At 50.3% G+C, this 25,192-nt stretch overlaps 1 protein-coding gene across 2 annotated transcripts in view; it reads right to left on the bottom strand.

Annotated features, from left to right (window-relative positions):
- The window catches only part of SCARB1 (scavenger receptor class B member 1), a 93,579-nt gene extending 68,845 nt beyond the window's left edge, over positions 1 to 24,734 (bottom strand). Inside the window, exon 1 of one of the 2 annotated variants that reach the window (XM_069557360.1) lies at positions 24,320 to 24,734. In XM_069557360.1, coding sequence (XP_069413461.1) covers positions 24,320 to 24,445 — 126 coding nt within the window. In that variant the 5' untranslated portion in view covers positions 24,446 to 24,734. The remainder of the gene's footprint in view (positions 1 to 24,319) is intronic. The other variant, XM_069557361.1, reaches the window with a different exon arrangement.
- Positions 24,735 to 25,192: the final 458 nt, after the last annotated feature.

Raw genomic sequence — 25,192 nt, 5'->3', positions numbered from 1 at the left:
ATTTTAAAATTATTTTCACTATTCCCTCACTTAAGCAGGCAAAAAGCACAAGTGCTGTCAGAGATACGGAAACCGAGATTTACAATGCACCTAAGGCCATAAGTAGCACCAGAACCCTGAGGGGCTCTCGACTGCCCAGCTTCCCGCTACAGCCAACACTTCCATCACCCAGGACCCTGGACGACCTCCATGAACTAAGTCTGAATTTATTCCAGAAGAGGGCTGATGATTAACAGCTGGGCTTCCCTGGTGGCTCAGTGGTAAAAGAATTCACCTGCCAGTGCAGGAGACACAGGCTTGATCCCTGGGTCGGGAAGATCCCCTATATATGGCAACCTGCTCCTGTTTTCTTGCCTGGGAAAATCTCATGGACAGAGGAGCCTGGTGGGCTACAGTCCATGGGGTCACAAACAGTCAGACACGACTGAGCACACACACATGCACATATAATTAACAGTTACAAGGCCAACCTGATGCAGCCACCTCACAGCTCACAACCGCAGCCAACAGCACTTACTCACTTCCCATTTATCGACCCACTTATCCCTCACAGCTGCAACCCATGAGGCCAAGGCTATGATTATCCCCATTTTACAGAGACGGAAATTGAGGAAGTGACTTGGAAGGGCCGAGTCACTTCCCCACGGCCATGGAAGTAGGAAACATCAACCTGGCAAGAAAGAGGCCTACCGAGGAACAGACCTCATCCAGCAGGGACAGTCCCTGGCCAATGGCTGCCGCGTAGAATTTCCAAACTGTCACCATTGCCTAGAAACCTAGATTTGTATCTGTCATTGGCCCATCTTTAAACTTTGGTGACCAGTTTCATTTTTTTAATAGCAGCATGGACCACACAAAACATCTCTCCAACCTGGTCTGAATTCTGGGAGAGGCTGGGCTGCAACCTTGGGACAAAAGTGAGGAGATCAAGCACTGGTCCAAGTTCTGTCTACACCAGCTGTGTAACTTCCGGCAGGTGCCTCAACCTCTCTGAGCCTCCATGACTCCAGGGGGAAAATAAACATTACCGCAACTCAGAAGAGGTTATGAGGATCCAATGAGCCTATGCCATAGGCAGCCTGGTGCCTAGCACACAGGAAGTTCTGCCCCAAAACCTGTGAACGTGGAGACTTCCCTGGTGGTCCAGTGGTTAAGACTCCAAACTCCCAATGCAGGGGGCCCAAGTTCAATCCCTGGTTAGTGAATTAGACCCACATGCTGCAACCAAAGATCCTGCATGCTGCAACTAAGAGATTCTGCATTCCACAACAAAGACCTGGCACAGCCAAATTAATTTTTTTTTATTGTGAACATGACTTTATTTGGAGACAAGGTCTTTTTTTTTTTTTGGCTGCACGCACCATGCTGTATGTGGGATCTAGTTCCCTAACCTGGAACAGAACCTGTGCCCTCACACTGAGAACACACAGTCTTAACCACTGGGCCACTAGGGAAATCCCAGAAAAAGATGTCTTTGCAGATGTAATTAAGGATCTCAAAATGAGATCATTCTCAATTACATGGGTGGACCTTAAATCCAATGATAAGTGTCCACAGTAGCAAAGACACAGAGGCAGACGCCATGGGAGATAAAAGCAGAGACTAGGGGGATGAGGACACAAGCCAAGGAGTGCCTGGAGTCACCAAAAGACACAAGGCTCCTTAGTGAGAGTATGGCCAACACCTCAACTTCAGACTTCTGGTCTCCAGAACTGAGAGAGAAGACATCTCTATTCTAAACCACCCATCTGTATGGGTCTTCTCCATTGGTCCAGCGGTTAAGACTCCACCTTCCAATGCAGGGGGTGTGGGTTCAATCCCTAGTCAGGGGACTAAGACCCCACATGCCTCGAGGTGTGGTCAAAAAGTAAAATAAAAGACATCTGTGATCATGTGTTACAGACGTCCCAGGAAACACACTTGCCCTGAGAAAGTTCCAGAAGACACCATGGCTGTCACCAGCAGGAAGGTTTCTTCAGAATGGATCCCAACCTGTGTCTTCCTTTGTCAGGTCCCAAGGAACGAGGCCTTTGGTCACTGCTTCAGCAGTAAATAGAGAAACAGCCTCACCCTTTGCAGCGCTCCGTATACAAAGCCCACAGCTTTGTATACACACAGACAGGCCCTCAGACCAGGAACAGGAGGGTGTCCGGGCTAGAACAAAGGTCTCCAAGATAACCCCTTGGTGCCAAACCCAAAGTGGAGAAAGGCACGCGGGGTCCTGGTGGGTGGGCCTGAGACGGGAAGACATCCCGCTCCCCCTGAACACAAACATTGTTTGTCAGGAAGGAACTATTAACACAAGTTGCCTTTGGAGCCAGGACCCGCTGTGGGGCAAGGGAGCTATGACTTTTCATGTACTGCCTTTTCTTTCTTTTTTTTTTTTTGCAATTGCAGTTGTGACTCTTTTTCTGTATGCTTTCTTTCTTTTTTTTTTTTTAAGAAACTTTAATCTTTATTTATCCTGTCTTAGGCCAGGCTATGCATGGCATGTGGAATCCTAGTTCCCCAATCAGGGATGGAACCTGCGAACCCTGCAACTGGGAGCTCAGCGTCATAACCAATGGGCCACCAGGGAAGTCCCCACTTTCAATTTTTTTCACTGTGCCCCTATTTTATTTTCCTTATTTCTGGTGCCAGCGGGGGCTGTCTTGGCACATCCCATCCAGCTGTCTTAAGTGGCATGTCTTAAGCTGTCATGCCACATCAGAGGCCACTCTACCTGTATTTTAGTTTGTGGGAACTGAGAAAATGGGTTGCCAGTTGCAGAAGAGGACACTGACTTTCAGAAGAAAATCAAGTTCCTAGAGAACCCAAGAGCCAGGGCCTGGATTTGAACCTGGAGTTCTGCCAGTCCGAAGGTCGGACAAACACTTGGTTCTGGGTCGAACAGTATCCTCAAGAAGTCATGCCCAGCTGGAACCTCAGAAGGCAACACTGGAAAACTGTCTCTGGAGATGTGAACAAGTTACGGATCTCCAGATGAAGTCCTCCTGGACTGAGGGTGGGTCCTAAGTTCAGTGACAGATAAGAAAAGGCAGGGAGGGGACTTCCCTGGCAGTTCAGCAGTTAAGACTTCTACTGCAGGGGGCGTGGCTGTGACTCCTGGCAGGGGAACTAAGATCCTGCATGCGCGCAGTGTGGCCAAATAAAAAAAGTGTGGCCAAAAGTTAAATGAAATAAGAGACAAGGACACAGAGGCTTACAGAGGGGACGGCCACGTGAAGACAAAGCCCTCGGAAATTAAGATACACATGTCAATTACACAGCAAGGTGACCACAGGCACACCCTTAGCAGGAAGGGACCCCTACGCTGACCACAGACAATAGCCCAGGGTACGTGGTGTCAGCCACAATCCCTCCGCATCCTGAATAAGCCTGAACTCTCCCACTGAGCGTCTGCAGCTGAACAGATGCCCCTCGCATCCTCTGTCCTCTCCCTGCAGCTGACCTCGGTCACTGGGGACAAAAGATTTCTAATTAAACCACGTCCAAATCCTGAGGTCTATCCCCAGTTTACTGTGTGCCCCCCCATGGGCCCCCCCAAACTCTGAGCCTCGACCCTGTCCTCCCATCGGCTTACAAATGGAAGAAGGATCGAACACAACTCAGAAAGGCAAAACAAAACAACACCCATGGCAACCGCTGGCATTCTAGAAGGCCAGATGGTATCAGGCGCTGGAGGAGATGTGGGAGGGCATGGCAAGAACCCTTCTGGAAGGCACATCTGATGACTCTGGCTCCCGCGCCTCCCCCTTCCCATGCGTGCCCTACGACCTGGCTGCCCCAGGCCTTGCACATTCCAAGGAAATATGTGAGAACTTTACGATGGGAAGTTCCAGGATGTTTGCTGCTTGGGGAGGTAGGAGTGGAAGGAACCAGACACCCGTCATAAAAAGAATAAATAAAATGAGAGGAATATAAACTCGGAAATCCAGGCATTAGAAGAAGCCATGGGGCAGACAAGAATACATGGATAGATTTCCAAATGATGAAGGGACAAGTGTAGGGCTAAGAGCAGGAGTCGGGTACCAAGAAAGAGGTCTGCTCTCTTCCCAGGCTCTGGCAGCCCATGTGCTAGGCATAGGACCTGCCTGGCCATGCCCAGCTCAAAGCACTTGCCACCTATTAGCCCATTCGATCTTCATTTCAACCCTTTGGGAAGGTGTGGTTTGTACCATTTTATGGGAGTCTAACCAAACCCAGAGACTTGGGAAACCTGCCCCAGGTCACGCACAAGCAAAAGGCAGAGCCAGGATGGGCTGCCACACCTACCTGGCTCAAAACCGAGCTCGGGACCACTGTTCTGAGCAGACCCCTGGCACCGCCTGTGGCACAAGGACACACATGTCCTATTTAAAGACATACCCCCCAGGGGATGGGGGCAGGGGCAGGGAGGGGTGAGACATGAGAAGGAGGAGGAGAAGAAGAAATATAAGGAGACAAAGGGACTTCCCCGGTGGTCCAGTGGTTTAAGAATCTGCCCTGCAATGCAGGGAACATGGGTTCAACCCCTGATCTGGGAAGATTCCACATGACTTGGGGCAACTAAGCCTATGCACCACAAGTTCTGAGCCCGAGCTCTAGAACCCAGGAGCTGCAACTGCTAAAGCCTGAGAGCCTAGAGTCTGTGCTTCACAATGAGAGAAGCCACCACAATGAGAAAGCCAAGCACTAGAGAAGGCCCAACATGCAGCAACGAAGACCCAACACAGCCAAAAATAAAATAATTTTTTTTAAAGGAGACAATATTTTAAAAGGGGAAGTAAACAGGCATGTGTACACACAAACCCCCAGCAGCACCGTTCACAGTGACCAAAAGGTGGAAATAACCAAAGTGTCCCTCACCGATGGATGGATAAACAGAATGTGTTTCCTCCACACACAGTGAAATACAATTCAGTCATAAAAAGGAGTAAAGCGCTGACACAAGCTACAACCTGAAGAACCTTGGAAACATAATGCCGAGGGAAAGAAGCCTGGCACAAAGGGCCACACAGTGTCGGCCTTCATTTATAGGGAATGTCCAGAACGGATACATCCTTAGAGCCAGAAAGCAGACTAGTGACTGCCAGGGGACAGGGGAGTTGGAAGGAAAAAAGGATGGTGATAGAAACATTCTAGAAGCAGACAGAGGTGATGGTTATACAGCACCGTGAATGTGCTAACTGCCACTGAATGGATCCCTTTAAATGATTAATTTTAGGTTATGTGAATTTCACCTCTATAAGTTATTAAATTAAAAGCCTGTGATGAAACTGAACACTGATTGGATCACCTCGGAAGTCTGGCACTTCCGGGAACCAGCAGGGTTGCTGCTTCTCGTGGACCCTAGAGGAAATCAGGCTTGTGCACTCTGAGGGCGAGGGCCAAGAGTGTTCATAACCTGGAGGTGGAGATGCTCACAGGATGGAGAAACCAGGACAGCCTCATGGAATATTTGACAGATATGAAGATGGGGTGTAATTTATTGCAACAACATGGATGGGTCTCACAAACATAATGGGAAGCAAGAACAAGACAAAAAAAAAAAAAATACAGAGTATGTGTCTTATTCCATCAGGGCTGGGCTGCTGTAACAAAACATCACCAAGTGGGTGGCTTATACACAACAGACGTTCATTTCATAAGGCGGCAGGCTGGAAGTCTGGGGTCAGGGTGCTAGTGTGGTCCAATGAGTGTGCTCTTCTGGCGTGCAGACTTCTCGCTGTGTTCTCACATGGTGGAAGGGGTGAGGCAGCTCTCTAAGGTCTCTTTTATGAGGGCACTAATCCTATTCAGGAAGGCTCCATCCACTCTCATAACCAAATCACTTCCCAAAAGCCTGACCTCCCAACGCTATCACCGAGGGTATTAGGTTTCCAACATATGAATTGGCGGGGGGCGGGGGGTGGGGTGGCCAGGAAACGCAAACATTCAGGCCATAATGAATGCTGCCCCATATCCATGTCTCTCTCACAAGTCATCAATCCAAAAGTTAAGTCCAAAGTCTCATCTAACTATATAAATCAACAATGAGTGAGGAGGGTGTGGGAGGCAGGTCTAAGAGGGAGGGGGTATATGTATACGTATAGCTGATTCACCTTATTGTACAGCAGAAACTAACATATATTGTAAAGGAATTATACTCCAATAAAAAAATAAAAATAAATTTAAAAAATAAAAAAAGAACAGGCGAGACTCCAGCTGTGAACCTGTGAAATCAAATATGTTATGTGCTTCCAAAATGCAGTGGTGAGACGGGTATAGGACAGGCACTCCCATTCCAAAGGGAGAAATAGAAAAAAAAAAAAAAAGGAACAGGTGCAAGGTGACCCCCAAACCTAATGGGGCAATCAACATATACTCCAAGGTTCAAGAAGAACCCATCCTTGGGCTGATGTCCTGTCTTCCAGACCCACTGGGGCTGTGGCTGGGCCCCCACAGCTCTGTGGGGGTAGCTGCAGGCCTAAGGCTCTCCAGGCGATACTTGCCCCCTGGTGGCTCCACCTACCTGGGTTTGTGGTGGGGGCAGCCCGGGCCCCATGGCTCCACTGAGCAGAGGTCATCTGAAACGTGGACAATGACCTCACTTTTGAGGAGGAAGCCCTGGTGATCTCTGAATGGCCTTCTGGTCCTTCCTCCCTCGTTTTAAACAGTTACTTTCCCAGTCAAATAGCTCCCTAGTCCTATCCTGGAAAATCTAAGAATCCCGACTTCCCACCTCACGCCTTCCCATCTTCTCCTTCAATCCAATCTGGCTATTTTCCTGCTCAGGTGGGAGACTGTCTTGTTGACACACACACACTAATCTTATCAAATTGTCATTAGCCACACCCTTGGTCTTCTCTTCCCAACAGGCAGTTTCTTTGTTTTTGTTTTCCAATACAGATAGGTTGAGAATTTTCCAAATTTTCAAAGATCAGATTCCCTTTTGAGTATCAATTCTATCTTTAAGTCCTGTCCCTCTGCTGGCATTTGATCGTAAGCCTTCCAGAGCTACCGTGCTCAGAACCAGCTGCGGCCAGGTAGCCGCTTTCATCACCCACTGATTCTACCAAGAACATTGCAACACAATCACAACTCAGCCAGGTTCTCTGCCATTACACAACACTGCCTTTCCCCCAGTTTGCAAGTTCCTCTTTTTCACCTGAGATATCATCAGAATGGCCTCACCAACATTCTGCTCACAACCTCTTAGGTTTCTCTAACAAACCAGAGGCTTTCTCAACAACTCTCCTCTCTATCTGAACCCCCACTAGAATCACTTTATTCTTTTTTAAAAAAATATATATTTTCTTGGCCACACCACACAGCATGAGGGTGACATGTGGGAGCTTAGTTCTCCAACCAGGGATTGAACCCATGCCCTCTGCATTGAAAGCATAAGGTCATAACCACTGGACCACCAGGGAAGTCCTTAGAATTGCTTTTAATGATCTCTTCATGGCAGTAATAGGCTTTCCCAGTAAGTACCTGAAGACTCCTCCAGCCTCTATTCATTACCCAGATCCAAAGCACTTCTGCGTTTTTAAGTATATTACTGCAGAGCCCCTCCTGGAACCAATTTCTGTCTTAGTCCATTTGGGTGGTTCTCACAAAATGCCATAGACCAGATGGCTTACAAAAACAGAAGGCTGGAAGTCTGACATCTTGGTTGGGTAAGAACCCTCTTCTGGGCTAGAGACTCTTACTGCGTCCTCACATTATGGAAGAGGCAAGGGGGCTCTCTGTGAGGTGGTGGGGGGGGGGGGGTGTTTTTTCTAAAGGGCACTAATCCTATTCACAAGGGCTCCACCTTCATAAGCTAATCACCTCCCAAAGGCCTCACCTCCTAACTTCATCACTTTGGACATTAGGATTTCAAAGTATGAATTTTGAGAGAATACAGGAAGTCAGATCATAGCAGTAAGATCCCACTCATGTAAAGTTCACAATCAGACAAAACTAATGCCAGTGTTTCGGGATGTAGACATCGTAACATGATAAAAAGCCAAGCAAGCTGGAAACAAGCACAGGTTCTTCTGCAGGGGCTTCTGGAGGGCAGCTGAGGTTCTGCTTTTTTATCTGGGGATGACCACACTGATGCTTATCTTAGATATTTATTTAACATGTGTGTCTTAGACACTTACTTTCAAGTATGTAATATTTCACAATAAAAAGAAATCAAAGGGGACTTCCCTGGTGGCCCAGTGGTTAAGAATCCGCCTTCCAATGAAGGGGACTCAGGTTCGATCCTAGGTGGGGGAACTAAGATCCCACGTGCTTTCGGGCAACTAAGCTCATGCACTGCAACTACTGAACCTGCGCTGTAGAGTCTGTGCGCCGCAACAAGAGAAACGCAGCAAAGACAAAATTCAAAGTTGAAAATCCAAAGCAGGAGGCTGCAGCAGGTGGAATCCGGGAACCCTGGGAACAGGCAGTCGAAGGAAGTCCGGAGGCCTAGTTGGTCTTTCAAAGCTGCCAAGGGATTCCGGTGGCAGCGGGCTCTCAGCCGAGTAAAGCCCGAGTGACCTTCATCCGCCAGCCAAGAGGCCAGATGGGGTCAGGGGGACCTGGCATAAGAACTTCTGTAAGGCTCAGAGGGACACGCAGGGAAGACAAGAAGGCCCTCACCTGCTGTCTAATCTCCACCAGACAGCCTCTGGCACCCCAGAGGTGCAATGCCTTCCCAGGCCAGAGGATGAGGCGGCAACCCAGCCCACAGGCCATCACGCTTCCATGGTCCTGGGAGATGAGGAGGGCTGGAGGGGAGTGGGCAGGCTGGCTGAGGGCGGCTGGAAGGATCACACACCTGGGCGTGAGGGCAAGGAATCAGAGCTAAGAAAATTAGGAAGCAGATGGAGGAACAGCTGAAAGAGCCGAGGCAGGATGGAATCAGGGGCTTCTTCCAGTCCAAGGGGAGGTTCAAACTCACCCGGGGGGGCCCAGGACGGCTGCAGGAGGGGGCTGGCTGCCAAGCTAGGGGTGAGAGAGGGGAGTCCCAACATCCATCCCGACTCTACTCCCATCTGACTCAAACAAGGAGACTTTTGTGTAGGAATCTGTCAGAAGAAAACGTGCACTCACGCGGAAACAAACAAATCCAAATTGAAGGGCATCCTGCCAAAATACTGGCCTGTCCCTTTATAAACGCTAATGTTGTGAAGGGTTCAGTAAAAAGAACAGGGCTAGAGGGATAGTCTGGATTAAAGGAGGAGAAAGAAACAAGGCAACCAGACACAGGACATGATTCAAACAATAAAGACAAAAAATTGTTGTAATAGGGCTCATGGGACAGTAAGGGACTCCGAATGTCATCTGAGCATGAGATCAAAGAAGCAAGCCATCACAAGCCTTTCTGCGTGTGACGGTGACTGGTGGTTACAGAAAAAAATATTCCTGTCCTTAAGACACGCACGCGGCAGTGCTCCAGAGTGAGATGTCATCACGTTCGCAAGCAACTCTCAGATGGTTTGGCCACGAGAGACAGAGAACACAAATGCCACAAATTGCAGCATCAGTGGAGCTTGAGAGAAGGCTTACAGAAATTCATTGCACTATGTTCACAACTTTCCCAAAACAAAATTTTTCAAACTGAAACATCAGGGTGGGAAAAGAACACTACTGCTCATGGGAATGGCTGGGTACAACCGTGGGATGTTCAATCATCTAGATACCCACTGAGAGCTACCCAGGTGCCTGGGGAAAATTCAGAGAAGAGATGGCGTCAGAAAAGCAAGATGCTGGAAAGAGGGCATAGCGCAGTCCCAATCTGGTAAAGTGACCAACTAATCCTACAATGGGTGTGTGTATAAGGTTAATATGATGACAAGAGAAAAAACTCAGGTGACACTTGCCAAGCTGTTATTCTAAGTCAGGGGTCCCCAACCTCCAAGATCTAATGCCAGATGATCTGAGGTGGAGCTGATGTAAGAAAAACAGAAAGTCCACAATAAACATAATGCGTCAAATCATCTCAAAACCATCCCCCTTACACCTGGGTCCCTGGAAAAAATGTCTTCCACGAAACCAGTCCCTGGTGCCAAAAAGGCTGGGACCACTGTTCTAAGGACTTTACATGTGCCCACCCCCTCATCTTCATAAGAGCCCTGTATAGGAGATACTTTCATTAATTCCATTTTACAGAGGAGGAAATAAGGCACAGAGAGGTTAAGTCACTTGTCCAAAGACATATAGCTAAAAAGGGCAGAACCAGGATTTGAACCCAGGCTGCCTGGCTCCAAAGTCTTGGGTCCACCTAGCTCCTGGATGCCAAAACTCTGGCCAGACCCTAGAGAGAATCCTGGGGGTTTGAGAAGCCATGCCTGACCTTGATGGTGACATGCCAACACTGCCTTCCACCTCCCCCTGTTCCAGTCTGCCCCACGATTCTCATTCAGGTGGAAGGGGCTCACGTGGGCACACAGGGCACTCTCTGTGCACAAGGGGATGCTCCCAGAGACCCTTGGGGCCTGGCTGTCCAGAAGGGTCACTGTCACACCAACCTCCTCACTGTCCCAGGTGAAGAAGGGTGTGTCCTAGGGTTTGGGACAAGGATCAACAAGGTTGTCAGGAGTTCCCCCGGGGGACTGTCGATGACAGGTGTGCTGGTTCACTGCAGAATGTACCTGCTGGCCACAGTGATTCCTGGCCAGCTCCTCTGCATCTGTACCTGTTCTGTACAAGCTCTGAGGAAGGTGAGAAACTTGGCTTATCTCCCTTCCACGCCACCCCCTCCGGTGCACACCAAGGGCGGCTCCCACCCGGGAAAGACAAAGCCTGCACTTTGGCACACCCCAGTCCTGACACTTCTCCCAGGTTACAACAAACACCTCCTCCCAATCCTGCTTCCAGGAGGTGGGTGGGTGGGCGGGCAGACAGGGACCCTGGGAACTTTCTACCTGAAAAACATTAGCTCATGACTTGCTTTCACAACTGCTTGGCTTCTCCCAAGCCCTGCTCCCCCAGCCCATCGGACCTTCGCCCACTTTCCCTGCCCACTTGGCAACAGTCTTCCCTGACAGTGTTAGTTGCTCAGTCGTGTCCAACTCTTTGCGACCCCATGGACTGTGGCCCACCAGGCTTCTCTGTCCATGAGATTTTCCAGGCAAGGATACCGGAGTGGGTTGCCATTTCCTTCTCCAGGGGATCTTCCCAACCCAGGGATTGAACCCGGGTTTCCTGCACTGCAGGCAGATATTCACTGCTAATTTGCTCTCTGGCCTTACTTAAATCCTTGCTCCCTCTGGGTTTTTGTTTTCTGAAAGAATAAAAGATGGAACTGAGTGCCAGATCTAACAGTCTGAGTTTATGAAACATTCCATTACAGAAACAATTAGCTGATCAGTTACCACCCTCTCAAGCAGTTCAAGGTAGTGACAAAGAAAATAATCTCTAACACTACAATAGGCAGAGGCAGTGAGAGGCAGTGAGATGAAGTGAGAAAGCTATTCTGGAGAAAAGCATCCATCAATCATTTCTGCTGCCTGTCATCCTTTCCTCCTTCTCCTAACAATCCTTCCCACCCTTTCCCTTTAGGGCACCACCCACCCCACCTCAATCTCCCTGCTTTAGGGGGAAAAAAGACCTCCCTCTCCAACTCCAAGGATGTGCATCTAATCCAAGCTTGACCAATCAGGGCAGTCCCTTCCTTTCTCAAGCTACAGCGATTAGCTCAGGGATAAGCGTACGAGACAAGCCCTGACAATCAGAGCCCATGAGCCTTCATACTACAACTTTACCCAGCCACTGGGAAAATTCTCTACCTCTGAAGGTCCCTCCATAAAGTTCCCTTTGGAGACCCATGGGGAAATTGAAAGCAACCAGTTTCTCTCCCACGTGGCGCAGGTGCCCATCTGAGCCCTAGGTTTAAAAATGAATGTTTATCTCTTGGATTGCATTCAGGCTGGACCCCTTACAGGACCCACGGGAGAAACAACAGGGCCACAGGAAGCTCCCTCCCCACCCTCTCTCTGCACCCTCTAGGCCAATACTAACCCAGTTGACTTGTGGTTTATTGAGTGCAGGTAAATGATTTTGCCTGGTTGAGACGACATGAGATCCTATACATACAGAGGAAGTACGTATCACCAGCAAAGTGGACCTGGATCTCCCAACTCCAGCCTCACGCCATTTCTGCCCATGAGGACAAGAAACGTAAACAATTCCCTTTAATGATGAACCAGGGCCTCAATGCAGTGGGAGGGAAATAACACCCCTCCCCCAATCCAAGCCACCCAGCTGAAGCCAAGATGCCAGCAGGAGAACCCTTCTCCCTCTGAGAGGCAGAGTGAGGTGGCTCCAGGCCAGCCTCCACACCTCCCTGGGTCCCTGGGCCAAGCCAGGTGCTGTTTCTTTACCTACCACCCCCAGACAGCCCCAGTGACAACTTTCATAAACTGGTGTCCCTTTGAACTGGGGCAGAGGAGGAATCAATCAGAAGACACCAACGCTCAGCCAGGAAAACCACCCAGTCACTGGAGTCAGAGAGATATCTCTGGAACACAGGCAGGACTTGTTGAGATTCAGGTCCTGAATCCATGAATACACCACAAAGACCAGGCTCCCAGGTCTTCTCTGGTGCGGGAGATAGGAGGGGAAGAAGGGGAAGAGCCAGCATTGAAGCCAAAGAGTCTGCCTTCCAAATCCATGAATTTGAAGATCCCGATTAAACTCCTCTCACTGCCTCGGCCTGAGGTCCCTTCCCAGCCAGGTCTCTGCCCTAGACCAGGGTTCCCAACCACGGGATACAGTCATGAGCAAGACAGACAAGGCCCCTGCCTCGGGGAACCTCAACCAAGTGAACAGTATTATTCCAGAATGGTGACAGCTTAGAAGATAATAACATGGAATGCTTATAACACAGATAGGGTAGGTTCATAGGATGGGGACGGGGGGAGGAAAGGGGTAATTGTCAAGAGTATCATTTGAGCTTAAATAAGAAAAGAATCCAGCATAAAAGTCAGGAGGAAAAAGGCTTCTGGGGAGAAGGAACAGTCTGTGCAAAGGCTCTGAGGCAGGAAAGAACACCTGTGCACAGGAGGAAAAGAAAAGCTCATAAGGCGAATTCTTTGGTTGTCCAGTGGTTAGGACTCCATGCTTTCACTGCCTAGGACCCAGGTTCGATCCCTGGTCGGGGAACTAAGATCCTGTAAGCTGCGTGGCGTAACCAAAAACAAAAAACAACAAGAAGAAAAGTCTGTGAGGCTACAACAGAGTAAAGGGCAGGGAGTGGAGGCAGGAAAGGGGCTCACAGGCTGTGAGGAGCAGATGGGTTTCACACCACACCCAAGAAGGTTTTCATCCATATTGTGAAATGATGCAATTTACATTATTTTTAAGAGCATAGGGGGACTTCCCTGGTGGTCCAATGGATAAGAATCCACCTGCCAATGCAGGGATCATGGGTTCAGTCCCTGGTCTGGGAAGATTCCATACACCACATGGCAACTAAGCCTGTGGGCCACAACTACTAAAGCCCGTGAGCCCTAGAGCCGGAGCCCCACAACAAGAGAAGCCACCTCAATGAGAAGCCGGTACACCGCAACTAGAGAGTAGCCCCCACTCCCTGCAACTGGAAACAACCCTTGCAACGAGGACCCAGTACAACCATAAATAAATACACTACATACATATATAAGTGCAGCTGGGCTTCCCTGGTGGTCTAGTGGTTAAGACAACATGCTTCCACTTCCGGGAGCGTAGATTCAATCCCTAGTCAAGGAAGTTCTGCAGGCTGTGAGGTACAGCCAAAGAAAGAAAGAAATATCAAAAATAATCCCAAATAAGAAGAAAAACAATAAAGAACATTCTACTGTGGCAGGGAAAATGGACACGAGTGGCGTGAGCGGGAGTAGACGGCCCGGAGAGGGAGCTCCTGCAGTGGGTGAGAGGTGGGACCGCTTCATGTCGAGTGCAGCCACACAGGGGGAGGGGAGCCCCCCCATGTCACCATAGAGGGTGACAACTTGCCACTGGTCACGTACCTTCCTGTGAAACCACTCTCGTCTTCTAAACATCTGTAACCATTCGAGAACCTACCATTATGTGCTAGGCATCGTTCCAAGTGCGTGGGACACAGCAATGAATAAAAACCAAGGTCCCTGCCCTCATGGGCCTGACACTCTCACAGAGAGAAACACACAATAAGCAATAAACAGGATGCAAAGGTGAATTCTGCAGTATCTCAGTGGATGATGGGGCAACAGAAGAAAAACAGCAGGGTAAGGAAGGTTCGGAGCACCAGGGAAAGGGAAGAAAACTTGCAATATTCAACAAGAGAAGGACTTCCCTGGTGGCCCCATGGTTAAGAATCCACACTGGCACTACAAGGAGCACAGGTTCGATCCCTGGTAGGGGAAGTAAGGTCCCGCATGCTGCATAGTGAGACCAAAAAAATAAAAGAGAAAGATCCATGAGAAAGCAAGATCCGAACAAAGGCCTAAAGGAGGCAGGAGAGAGAATCACATGCATGTCACCTCAGGGAAAGAGCTGTGGGCGAGGGAAGAACTCAATAAGGCCGATGTGCCAGTTAGTCTGAGGACCAGCCAGCAGGGCCAGGTGCAAGGTCAAGCTGAAGGGGAGGACAGAAAGGGGTGAGGTTCGGATGGTAGAGGCCTTAAGGGCCAACATAAAGTCTCACCTTGGCTCGGAGGGGATGGTGTGGGCCCACTGTCGGGCTTTATTTAAGCAGAAGAGGGTGATGCTCTGATTGCAGATTTCATGGGATCGCTTCGGCTGCTGTGCTGAAAAACCTAGCCAGGGAGCAAAGGTGGGCACAGGGAGATGAGCAAGAATCCAGGCTGGTGCCCTGGACCAGCGTGGTGGCCCTGGGTGTGGAGAGAAGCTGGACTCTGGGTATATTTTTACTTTTGTGTTTTTCGGGTTATTTAGTATCTTACGTTTATCTGTTTATTTATTTAGCTGCTCCACATCTTAACTAGGGCACAGGGGATATTTGATCTTCATTGCGGCATGAGGGACCTTTTTTTTCCTGTTATGTCATGCGAAATCTCTTAATTGCAGCATGCGGGATCTTTAGTCCTGGAATGAGAACTTTAAAAGTTGCACCCTGTGGGATCTAGCTCCCTGACCAGGGATCGAACCTGGGCCCCCTGCATCGACAACGTGACGTCTCAGCCACTGGACCACCAGGGAGGTCTCTCTGCTAATATTTTGAAGATGAGGCCAAAAACAAAAGGTCCAACGTGGGAAGTGAGAGAGTCAAGGCTGACTCCAAGGCTTTCGGCCGGGGGAGCTGGCAGATGAGAAGCGATGGCCTGAGATGGGAACGTGGCAGGAGGAATGAAGTTCTGGGGCAGGGGCAGTGATGGGAAGTCAAGCACTGGCTAGAGTAAGCGTGACTCGCCTCTGAACACCCAGGTTGAGATACAGAGCTGGCCACTGGATGCTCAAGGCTGGAGTTCAAGGGGAAAGGCCTGGGCCTAGGATATCAATTTAGGAGGGGCCCAGACAAAGATGGCATTAGACGTGTGAGATCGCGTGACCTCAGCCAGGAAAGGCTTTAGTGCAGGAATGTGCCAATGGCCAGCGGTCAGGGAGATAAGGAGACACCAGCATCTGAGTTCAAGAGCAGCCCAAGAGACCACACATCAAAGTGTCTCAAGAGTCCTTCTAGCAGCTTCCAGAAAAGGTGGAAGGAACTTCACCCCAAATGCCAGGAAGCAAGCACAGGTCGGGCCACTCCTATTCCTTCCTCCTACCCAGCACGAAGCAATAAATCGGGGCACAGGAGGAAATGATGGGGTGGAGGTGGGGGAAGGAAGCCAGACAATGAAGCCAGCTGCGCCCAGGGTCACCAGGGGCCCGGACCTCTGGGTTCAGGGAGGTTCTGAGCTTCAAATGTGGGTCCCAGGCACCCCTGGACAGGCTGTAACTCGCCAGCTCCAGGGCCCCAGAGAGCCCCAAAACCAAGAATGAGCTTTTTGGTGTTGTTTTTTGTTTCTCTTTGCATTTCAGCTCCCATGGCCCCTCCAAGGGCCAGTGGAGGCCAAGGTCACATCTGAACCAGCAGGCAGGAGATGAGGCACATTAAAGAACTTCTCCTTTTGTCTTTTTTTTGGCTGAGTCCTACCTACAGTTGAATTCTTTGCACTCTAAATGTGTTTATGGGAATGAAGCTACTGGATCTCTATGGCACAGTAGGGGGGTGGGGGGAGGGGGAGTAGGTGCTCTTGTAACCAAATTCTCTAATTCTAAGATGATGAGCCAGAGAAGTCAGCCTTGTGGCTGAAACCTGCCTTGGGAGGCCTCTCTGCTGCTGACCAAGCGCATAGGATCATGCTTCCAGGCACCAAGATCCACAGTCACTGACGGAGCAGACGTGCCTGGGCCCAAGTTCCAGCAGAATAAAACTGCCCAAGAGAAAATGAAAATCTTCAACGAGCAAGTCCTCGACATCCACTCACTTCTGTCCTGTTTGCTACATGTTGAAGTCATAACAGGATGATTCCAGGTAGCCAAGCTTCTCTAAATTCTAGCTAATCACATGGGTCAGACAGAAGGCCTGGCAAGTATGAGTCATCCTAGGAAGGCTTGGGGAACATGTCATGAAATGGGAAAAGCCAGGCGCACTGAACCCGGGTCTCCCGCACTGCAGGCAGACTCTTTACCATCTGAGCCTCCAGGGAAGCCCTCCTGAAGATCCTTTGGAGAAGGAAATGGCAATCCACTCCAGTATCCTTCCCTGGACAATGCCATAGATGAGGAGCCTGGCAGGTTACAGTCCATGGGGTCGCAAGAGTCAGACACGACTAAGTGACTTCACTTTTTCTTTCTTTCTTTCTTTAGGTGCACTGAACACAGCCTCGGGCCAGGCCTCCAGAAGGCCAGACCGCAATAGGACACATGGCCACGCGTGTGCATACACACCCCAACACACTCAGAACACGTGTTACCATGTGTGTCCACGTGTGTAACTATACGCCCAGCATGTGTCAACACACACATATACACATGGATAACAATAATACGCGTGAACCCATGTGTGCCAAGAACCAAGTCTGGGCACATGTCAATGTATGTGTACACATGTGTTCATGTACATACACGCATACGCTATCACAAAGACACTGTACCCCATGCCAACACGCAACATGAATGTGTGCATGCTTCAGTACATGGTCACACACAAGTGTGCATGGGCGCATGCCAACACGTTTGTGCATCACACATGTACCACCGGCATGCATATACATACATCAACATGTATATCCAGCACACTCTCAAACACACACACTGGTGAAGCAAATCCATGAGGATACAAAGAGGGAAACAAAAATAACCGACACTCAGGGAAACTAAAAATAGCCCATGTTTTTCAGCCCTGGCTCTGGAGTAAGTGGAAGCCGCCCTCTCACACACCAGAGGGGTAGGAAGCCCCAGGCAGGAAAGAGGAAGAACAACACCACAAAATTGGAACACACCTGCGACCCCCCTGCCCCCTGAGAAGGGAGTGCGTCCCCTGCGATCTGTGGCCACGGGTCAAGTCTACAGCCTTATCCTCCATGGCCAGAGGCAGCCAGATGCAGTCAGCCCTCAACACTTTGACACCCTTCGAGACACGACCCCTGGGGCTTTCTGGAGCCCCAGACAGGGGACAGGGAACAGAGCTGGCCAAGCAGACCCTTCAGGACAGCGGGGACACCCTGAGAATTGCTGGGACCACAGGCCAGCTTCCCTTGGCATCGGTGATTCTAGAGCCCACCCAGGCCTATCGGACAGCCATGGAGGGAAGGCGTCGGGAGGCACCTGCACTCACAGTTTGAGGGAGGTGATGATCAGGAGAAAAGCCTGGGAAGGACCCTACCGCCCCACTGTCTGTGCAGGAAAAGGACAAGGGACAGCGGACCCAAGCAGAGACCAGGGGAAGGGTTTGCCCTGCCTCCAAACACCAAGCTGAGCTCTCAGGGATACAGAGTGGGGAAGAGAGGGTCCACAGGCAGCAGCCCACCCAGCTAGAGCTACAGCTACCCACCAGAGCACTACAGCGGTGTGACCTGGGGCAAGTGTCTTTTCGGCTCTGTGCTTCCATTTCCCTCAACAAAAAAGGAGGCAACGGAAGCTATTTAGATACTAAATGAAGCGAGTGACTGCAGGTAAAACACCTAGAACAGTATCTGGTGCTTAACTGGTGTCTACCGACAGTTCTCTCTCCCAACCCCCACCTCTGAACTGATGCACAAAAGAAATCTGCCAGAGAGCGAAATGCAACTGGTGGCTTCCAGGCGGTTCCATGGTAAAGAACTCACCTGTCAATGCAGAAGATGTGGGTTCAATCCCTAGGTCAAGAAGATCCCCTGGAGGAGGAAACGGCAACCGGCTCCAGCATTCTTGCTGGAAAATTCCTATGGACAGAGGAGCCTGGTGGGTTACAGGCCATGGGGCCACCAAGAGTCACACACGACTGAGCATTTACGCCTTGGTGAGAAGCAACTGGGGCAGAGCATGGTTCCTTGGGTGGCCCTTGCAGAGGGAGAGGGGGTAAAAATAGGGAGGCTGAGGGTTGGGGTGGGGAAAGGCCAAGGAAAGAGCCCAACCTCAAAGCACTCAGGGTCTGTTCATCCCACCATCCCATTGTGAACCCAAGCACTGATCTGGTCCTGGGGACACTACAGAGAGAGTGACAGGACAGCCCCCACTCCTGCCCACGAGGGAGAAAGAAAATGCACAAATCAACAGGTAACATAAGTTGGGGGTGGCTTTAGGGACGTGAGAGGCAAGCTATGCACGGCTGCGGGGTGAGCCTTCAGGGCAGTGGGGAAAGCAAGCCAGAGTTTGGTGGAACCAGGCTCAGTGGGCTCAAGGACGCTGAAGACTGGACACTGTGGCAGGTGAGCAGGGGGTCAAGGCAAGGGGTGTAGTGAAGGAGGTAACAGGAGCTGGATCATGGCAGGGAGTTCAGGTCACCAAACTGACCTTGGTATTCACTCAGAGTGAAATGGGGATACCTCAAAGGGCTGTAAGCAGAGAGGGCACGTGATCAGGTTGTCTATGGAGACCAGAGATGAGACTACGGCATCAGTCCAAGTGGTGAATGGAGGAGGCCAGAATGGTAAAGATATTGAGAAGGTGTCAGAATGCAAATATGTTTTGAAGGTAATCCTAATAGATTTTGCTGATGGAGCAGATACAAGGATACCACAAAATGCATCCAGGATAACCCAAGGTTTGTGCCTCTATACTTGGAGGGAACAAATGGAGGTGTCATTTATCGAGCAGGGGACACAGGTGAGGGAAGAATTTGGCAGCTGGAAAAATGAGTGGATAAAGCACCCAAGGCTGATTCCAACTATAAAACTTTAAAGATGGCAGAGAAGGAGCTTCCCTGGTGGTCCAGTGGCTTATAGTCTGAGTTCCCAATGCAGGGGGCCTGGGTTCAATCCCTGGTCAGAGAACTAGATCCCACACGCCACAACGAAAGATCTCACATGCTTCAACTAAGAGCCGGCACAGCCAAAATAAATTAAATATATATTTTTTTTTAAAGAGAGAGAGAGAGACTCGGTTTCCCACTTCCCCCACCCCCGGCCGTGAAGAAGGCTACCAAGTCCATCTCTACACATGGTGGCCCAGCAGATAAGCCCCTTTCTCTTGGCCCAGCAGGACCTCCCCTGGTGGACCAGAGACAGCCAGTAATTTGGGAATACATGCCCAGAGATGTAGCCCAGGGTTCCCAATCCATGCAAACAGAGGGCCACGCATGCCAGGCTCCATTCGAGGCTATGGATACAAGTATGACCGTCCTCCTGGGATTTGCCTCAGGATATTTTCACACACACACACACACACACACACACACACACACACCAGCAAATACTCTCTTAAGCTTTTGTTTCCCTAACTGTAGATGATGACAATGAGAGGTGTGTCCCAGAATTCTCCCAGGACTAATTGAGATGATTGACATTTACAAAGATGCCTGGCACAAAATCATCCTTGATTACACTCCTAAATGCGTTCAGTCTGAACACCTCTCATCCAACCCTCCCCACTGGCGGGGAGAAAGGAGAAGAAATGAGTCTCATTCTCCCTCAAGGCCTCTCCCAGGGAGCTCCATCCACAGGTCCCCTCGGCTGTGTGCCTCCCACACTCTGTACTGAACTCATTTGGCCATTCTTTGGGGGAAAGCTATGGATTTATAACTAACCTTTAACTAAACACATAATACATGAATATATTCTCCTTGTTTAAAAAGAAAAAGTCAGGGGGTTCCCAGTGCAGGGAGCCCAGACTCAATCCCTGGTCAGGGAACTAGTTTCCACAAGCCACAACTAAGAGTTTGCATGCCGAAACTAAAAAAGACTCTGCATGCTGCAACTGAAAAAAAAAAAAAAGATCCCGCAGGCCAAAATTAAGACCTGGCCCAGACAAATTAATTGATTATTTAAAAAAGAAGTATGAACTTCACAGATAAAGCATGCTTCCCCCCACCACACCCCCAATTCCCTGAGTAACCACTTTTGTCAGTCCGGTGCCCCCTTCCACATCTTTTTCTGCGCTTTCACATGCACTGATAGAAATCTAGTGAAAATACAGAGTTTCGTGGAGTGTGTTTTGTTTTGTTTTTTTTTAACACAAAGAACCTTATAGCTTTTTTTCCATTAGTCATGTGTTCATCTGCTTTGCTTTCTGTGCCCAAATATATAAAGATCTAGTTCTTTCTCTCTAATCTCTGCCCAGAAATCCACTGGATAAAAGACTTCTGCATTCCTTCCTATTCTCCTATTGAAGTGTAGACCCAGATTTGTGGTCAGGATTCCTGACCATTACTGCCATGAGCTGTGTGAACCCTGACATGTCTCTGGGCTTTGTATGCCTCAGTTTCCTTATCTGTAGGAAGGAAAAACACCACAACAGCTTACAAGAGTATGATAACCTTCAAATGAGAAAACAGGTACATCCAGGGCAGTGCGACACACACGTCATCACCTTCGTACTTCATCATCTTGACAGGAAGCAAACTAGATCTGATTCCTGCCTCAGAGCTGAAGACACAATCCCTGGCTCAGAGGTGAAGTAACTGGCCTGAGGTCCCCAGCAAGCAAAGGGCACGGCCAGGGCTGCAAACCCTGAGCTCTGGAAACTGACACCAGTTTCAAAATGGGTGCAACCCCATCAGCAACCTGAGAAACGTAAATGACACGCACCAGATTAACCCGCCAAAATTATTTAAGATGCTAATAAATTGGTCGTCACCAATAATGGCAGAGATGTGGGGGAGTGAGTAGTTTCATACTCTGGATGGAATTATAAATGCTCTTGATCTTCAGAGGGGTCATTAGGCTGTGACCAAATTCAAAACGGACAGACCTTCTGGTCTAGAGGCTTCTCTTCTAGAAATGCACCCAGTGGAAGTGGTTATCCACGTACACAGAAAGGCACGTATGAGAAAATTATCAGTCAATGGAGAAACAGGTAAGTAAGTGTACAGTATTCAAAGAAATACTATGCAACAGTGAAAATGTGACAGATATGGAAAATTTTTCAAATGATATCTGTGAATTGAAAAGCAAACTGCAGGCTGTTTAGACATAATATAGTTCAATACATGTAAGTATATATTATGTCTATATGTCTATGTCTAAATACACATCCATGATGTGTATCTCTATAAAAGTCTTCTTACGAAGATAATCTTGGACGATGGTGGTACTATCGAGAAGGGGAATAAAATGAGCGGGGGGAGAGGCCCTGTTTTCCCTCAACTTGAATTTTTTTTTTTACAAACAAGAATGCATGTCCTGGGGTTTCCCTGGTGGCTCAGTGATAAAGAATCCACCTGCCAATGGCAGAGACACAGTTTCGACCCCTGTTCCAGGAAGATCCCACATGCTGCAGAGCCACTAAGCCCGTGTACCACAGCTACTGAGCCCCCATGCCACAACCACTGAAGCCCGAGTGCCCTAGAGCCCCTGCTCCGCAACAAGAGAAGCCACCACAATGAGAAGCCTGTGCCCCGAAAAGAGGAGCCCCTGCTCGCCGCAACTAGAAAGGAGCCCGCACAGCAGTGAAGAGCCAGCACAGCCACAAAACAAATAAATAAAATTATATTTTAAAAAAGAAAAGAAACCGTTTCTCGGTTAAAAAAGAATGCATGTCTTTTATATACATGGACTTCTTTCATTAACCCCAAAGCATAAAACAGTAGAAATCAAAGCACAAGTCCTCCCATTCAAGTTGTATATGGACACGTGCAGCCAAAGCAAACACCAACAGGCCATCCCTTCCTCTCCTAACGTACTACTCACTCAGTCTCCTGAACACAGGCACTCTTCTGACGGAAGGCTCTTGGCCGGAGCGTGGCCTGAGCTGTCCAAGAAGCTGGCACAGGCTGGGCTCGCCTCCGTGTCTTCACACCACTCAGCCACAGACCAATCACCTTTGGGATATTTGTGGTAGATGCTGGGTGACTCTCCCTCAAGTTTAAGCCTGGAAATCTTAGCTCCGGGACAACTGAGGACAGTGGCGCTTTCCTCTCTGGAAGCCCAGACGAGGAATGAGAAATTAGGTAGGGCATTCATGTGCGCATGTACACACACACACACACACACACACACATCCTTCTAACTTGCCATAAAAAGAAAACACCTGCATTAAGTCCAAGAAGGACTGGGTTGACAAGATTCTTCATCAACTATAAATTCCACTCATCCCCATCCCGCCGCCCCGAAGGCAAGAGGCTATTTGCACAGGATCACGACAGGGTTCACCATGCGTACAGCACACGAGAGACCATCCCTCCAAGACGCACACAGCACAGAAACTACAAAATCGGCAGGCATTTACAGCCGGCTTTCACCAAGATTAAGCTCTCACAGCTACATTTTTTTTTTTTTTCCTTACAGCTACTTTGAAAAGCAAAGCAAAAACACCCATTGGCCACCATGGGATAAAAAGACGCAGTTCTGTTACTCTGAGGTCTCCCCACAAAACTTTTTCCCGCCACTTCACAGGCAAAATTAAAAAACCACTAAGAGGAACTAGGAACTCAGTGTCACCATTGGCCAGGACCTCCCTGCAATCAGATTACAGGACTTAATGGGACAAGATTTGAGAACAAAACAAAGGACATGGTGTGGCCCATATGACTCAGACAACCACTTGCCCAGAGATTTCAAGAAAAACCATTTTTAAAGCCAAAAAAATGGCAGCTGGGTCTACGCAGATACAGCCTTCATTCATTCATTCATCTCTCAAGCATCTTGCATTGGGCATGGGGCATGGACATGAAATGAGACCCAGTCCTCATTCTCAAGAAACTCACCTAAAGCAGGGGGAAAGAGCAATCAATTAGCAAGTTACAAGAGCCACATCTTTATCCCAGCTCTGCATCTCGGTTGTATCTGGGAGGCACCAAGGTAAGCCTCAGTTTCCCCTCTGAGCCCTGCAGGTGCTGTAGCCTTGGCCTCAAAGCTCTGAATGCTTTTAGCTCGAATGTGATACTCTGGAATCTGCCTGTCCTTCAGTAACTCCAGGCTCATTCAAACAGGCTGCCCAGACACCCAGGGCAGAGTCTGCTGGTCTGAAGGCCAGCTGACAGCCTTAATTTGTCTCCCTGGTTGAAAGGGCAGTAGTGTATAAGGTTAGGATCAGAGGAAAACTCTCAGGCTGTGGGCTCCTGAAGGACCCTGTTTATGCAGCCTTGGGCTTATTCCTGCCCATGCGTGGATCTGGGGAGTAAAGCAGCTTATCACTGCCAATCTGCATCAGGAAGGCAGCCGCAGGGGAGGAGAGGACAACCCATTCTGCCTTTAAGACGGGGTCTGCATAGGGAGGTTTTGGAAGCAGGAACAAGTGGCGGCCTGGGCACCCATGTGAGCCTCACATGCACATGCTTTGAGGGTTCCTGTCCGCCTGCGCTCACAGGAAGCAAGCAAAGTGCAGTGCCAGTTCTACCAGACACCGTCAGAGGCTGCTGTACGGTAGGCAAGCATGGAGTCTGCCCCTCGGCTTCTCCTGGCGGCATCAGAAACACGAGCACACGCCATGCCCGCCTTGGACCCCTCACCTTCAGGTGAGGTCAGGCTCCCAGGTGGTCTCTCCTTCAGGCTTCCCCAACCCCAGCCCAGTGCCTCCAGCAGAAGGCCCTGGGGGCCCTCCTTGGCCCCCAAACTCAGCCTGCGTCCTGAGTCGGGGAGGTTCCTGGGAAAGATGGCCAACTGGCTTGCCTCATGCCCTCTGGTCTCTCCGGTGCTCAGGGCCCCGGGCCCAGGGCACGCGGATCCCGGCACCGGGTCGCCAGCCTGCCGGCTGCGCGCCTGGCCTTTCCGGGCGCCCAACGCCCTCCAGCCTCGGACGGTATCCCGCGCACGGGTCCCAGGCCAAGCCCCTCACCCACCTTGAGGACCTGCTGCTTGATGATTGAGGGCACCATCACGATCATGATAATGCCCAGCACGGCGAAGAGGAGCCCGATGAAACCCAGCGCCGCGGTCACCCGGCGCGCTCTAGAGAGGTTGCCCATGTCTGCGCGCCCCGGCGCCCGCGCGGTGCTCGCGGGGTTCCGCGCCTGTGGAGGGACCGAGACGGGGACGGAGGTGATAGAGGCAGCGACTCCGAGGACGAGGCTCGCAGCGCACGGAGGAGCGGCCCGGCAGGTGGCCAGCGGTTTTATGCGCCATCACTGGGGCGGACCGCCCCCCGGGACGCCCTGGGCACCGGGATTCGGGCCGGCGCGGGCGAGCATGGGCGAAGGGGCGGGGCCTAAGTTAGCAAGGGGCGTGTTCGAGGCGGGGCGAGGATCAGATGGTCCGACTGGGGCGGGGCCACCGCCGGGAACCCGGCGCCCTGGCTTCCGTTTCTGGCGGAGGGAGCCCCAGGGCCCTCGTGGCCCGCGTGCAAAGTTGAACCTGGCTCGCTTCCACCTCCTAACCCTTCCCCGCTTCCTCACTCCCACCTGCTCCCCGCTCATCCCTTACCAGGAGCAACTCCATCTTCTCCCTCCTCCGCATCTCTCTCTCCCCCTCCTCCCGCTGTCTCCCTCCCCCTCCTACTCTCATTTCACCCCTCCTCCCCTCCCACTTCCTCTGTCCTGACCGTCATCATTGTTGGTATTTAGTAGAAATTTCCCAACTCTTGCAGGAACTCCAGAGTTTCCCCCCCCCCGACCCCGCACCCACCTCTGCGTCCTCAGCTGGCCCCATGCTCCCACTCCCCACCCCACCCCAACCCCACACACACGTGCACACACATTCTATTCCAGCCTCTTTCT

Source organism: Ovis canadensis, chromosome 17 (genome assembly GCF_042477335.2).
Source record: "Ovis canadensis isolate MfBH-ARS-UI-01 breed Bighorn chromosome 17, ARS-UI_OviCan_v2, whole genome shotgun sequence".
NCBI lineage: Eukaryota > Metazoa > Chordata > Mammalia > Artiodactyla > Bovidae > Ovis > Ovis canadensis.
The sequence above is the reverse complement of the archived record's forward strand: the minus strand, read 5'-3'. Positions and strand labels throughout refer to the sequence as shown.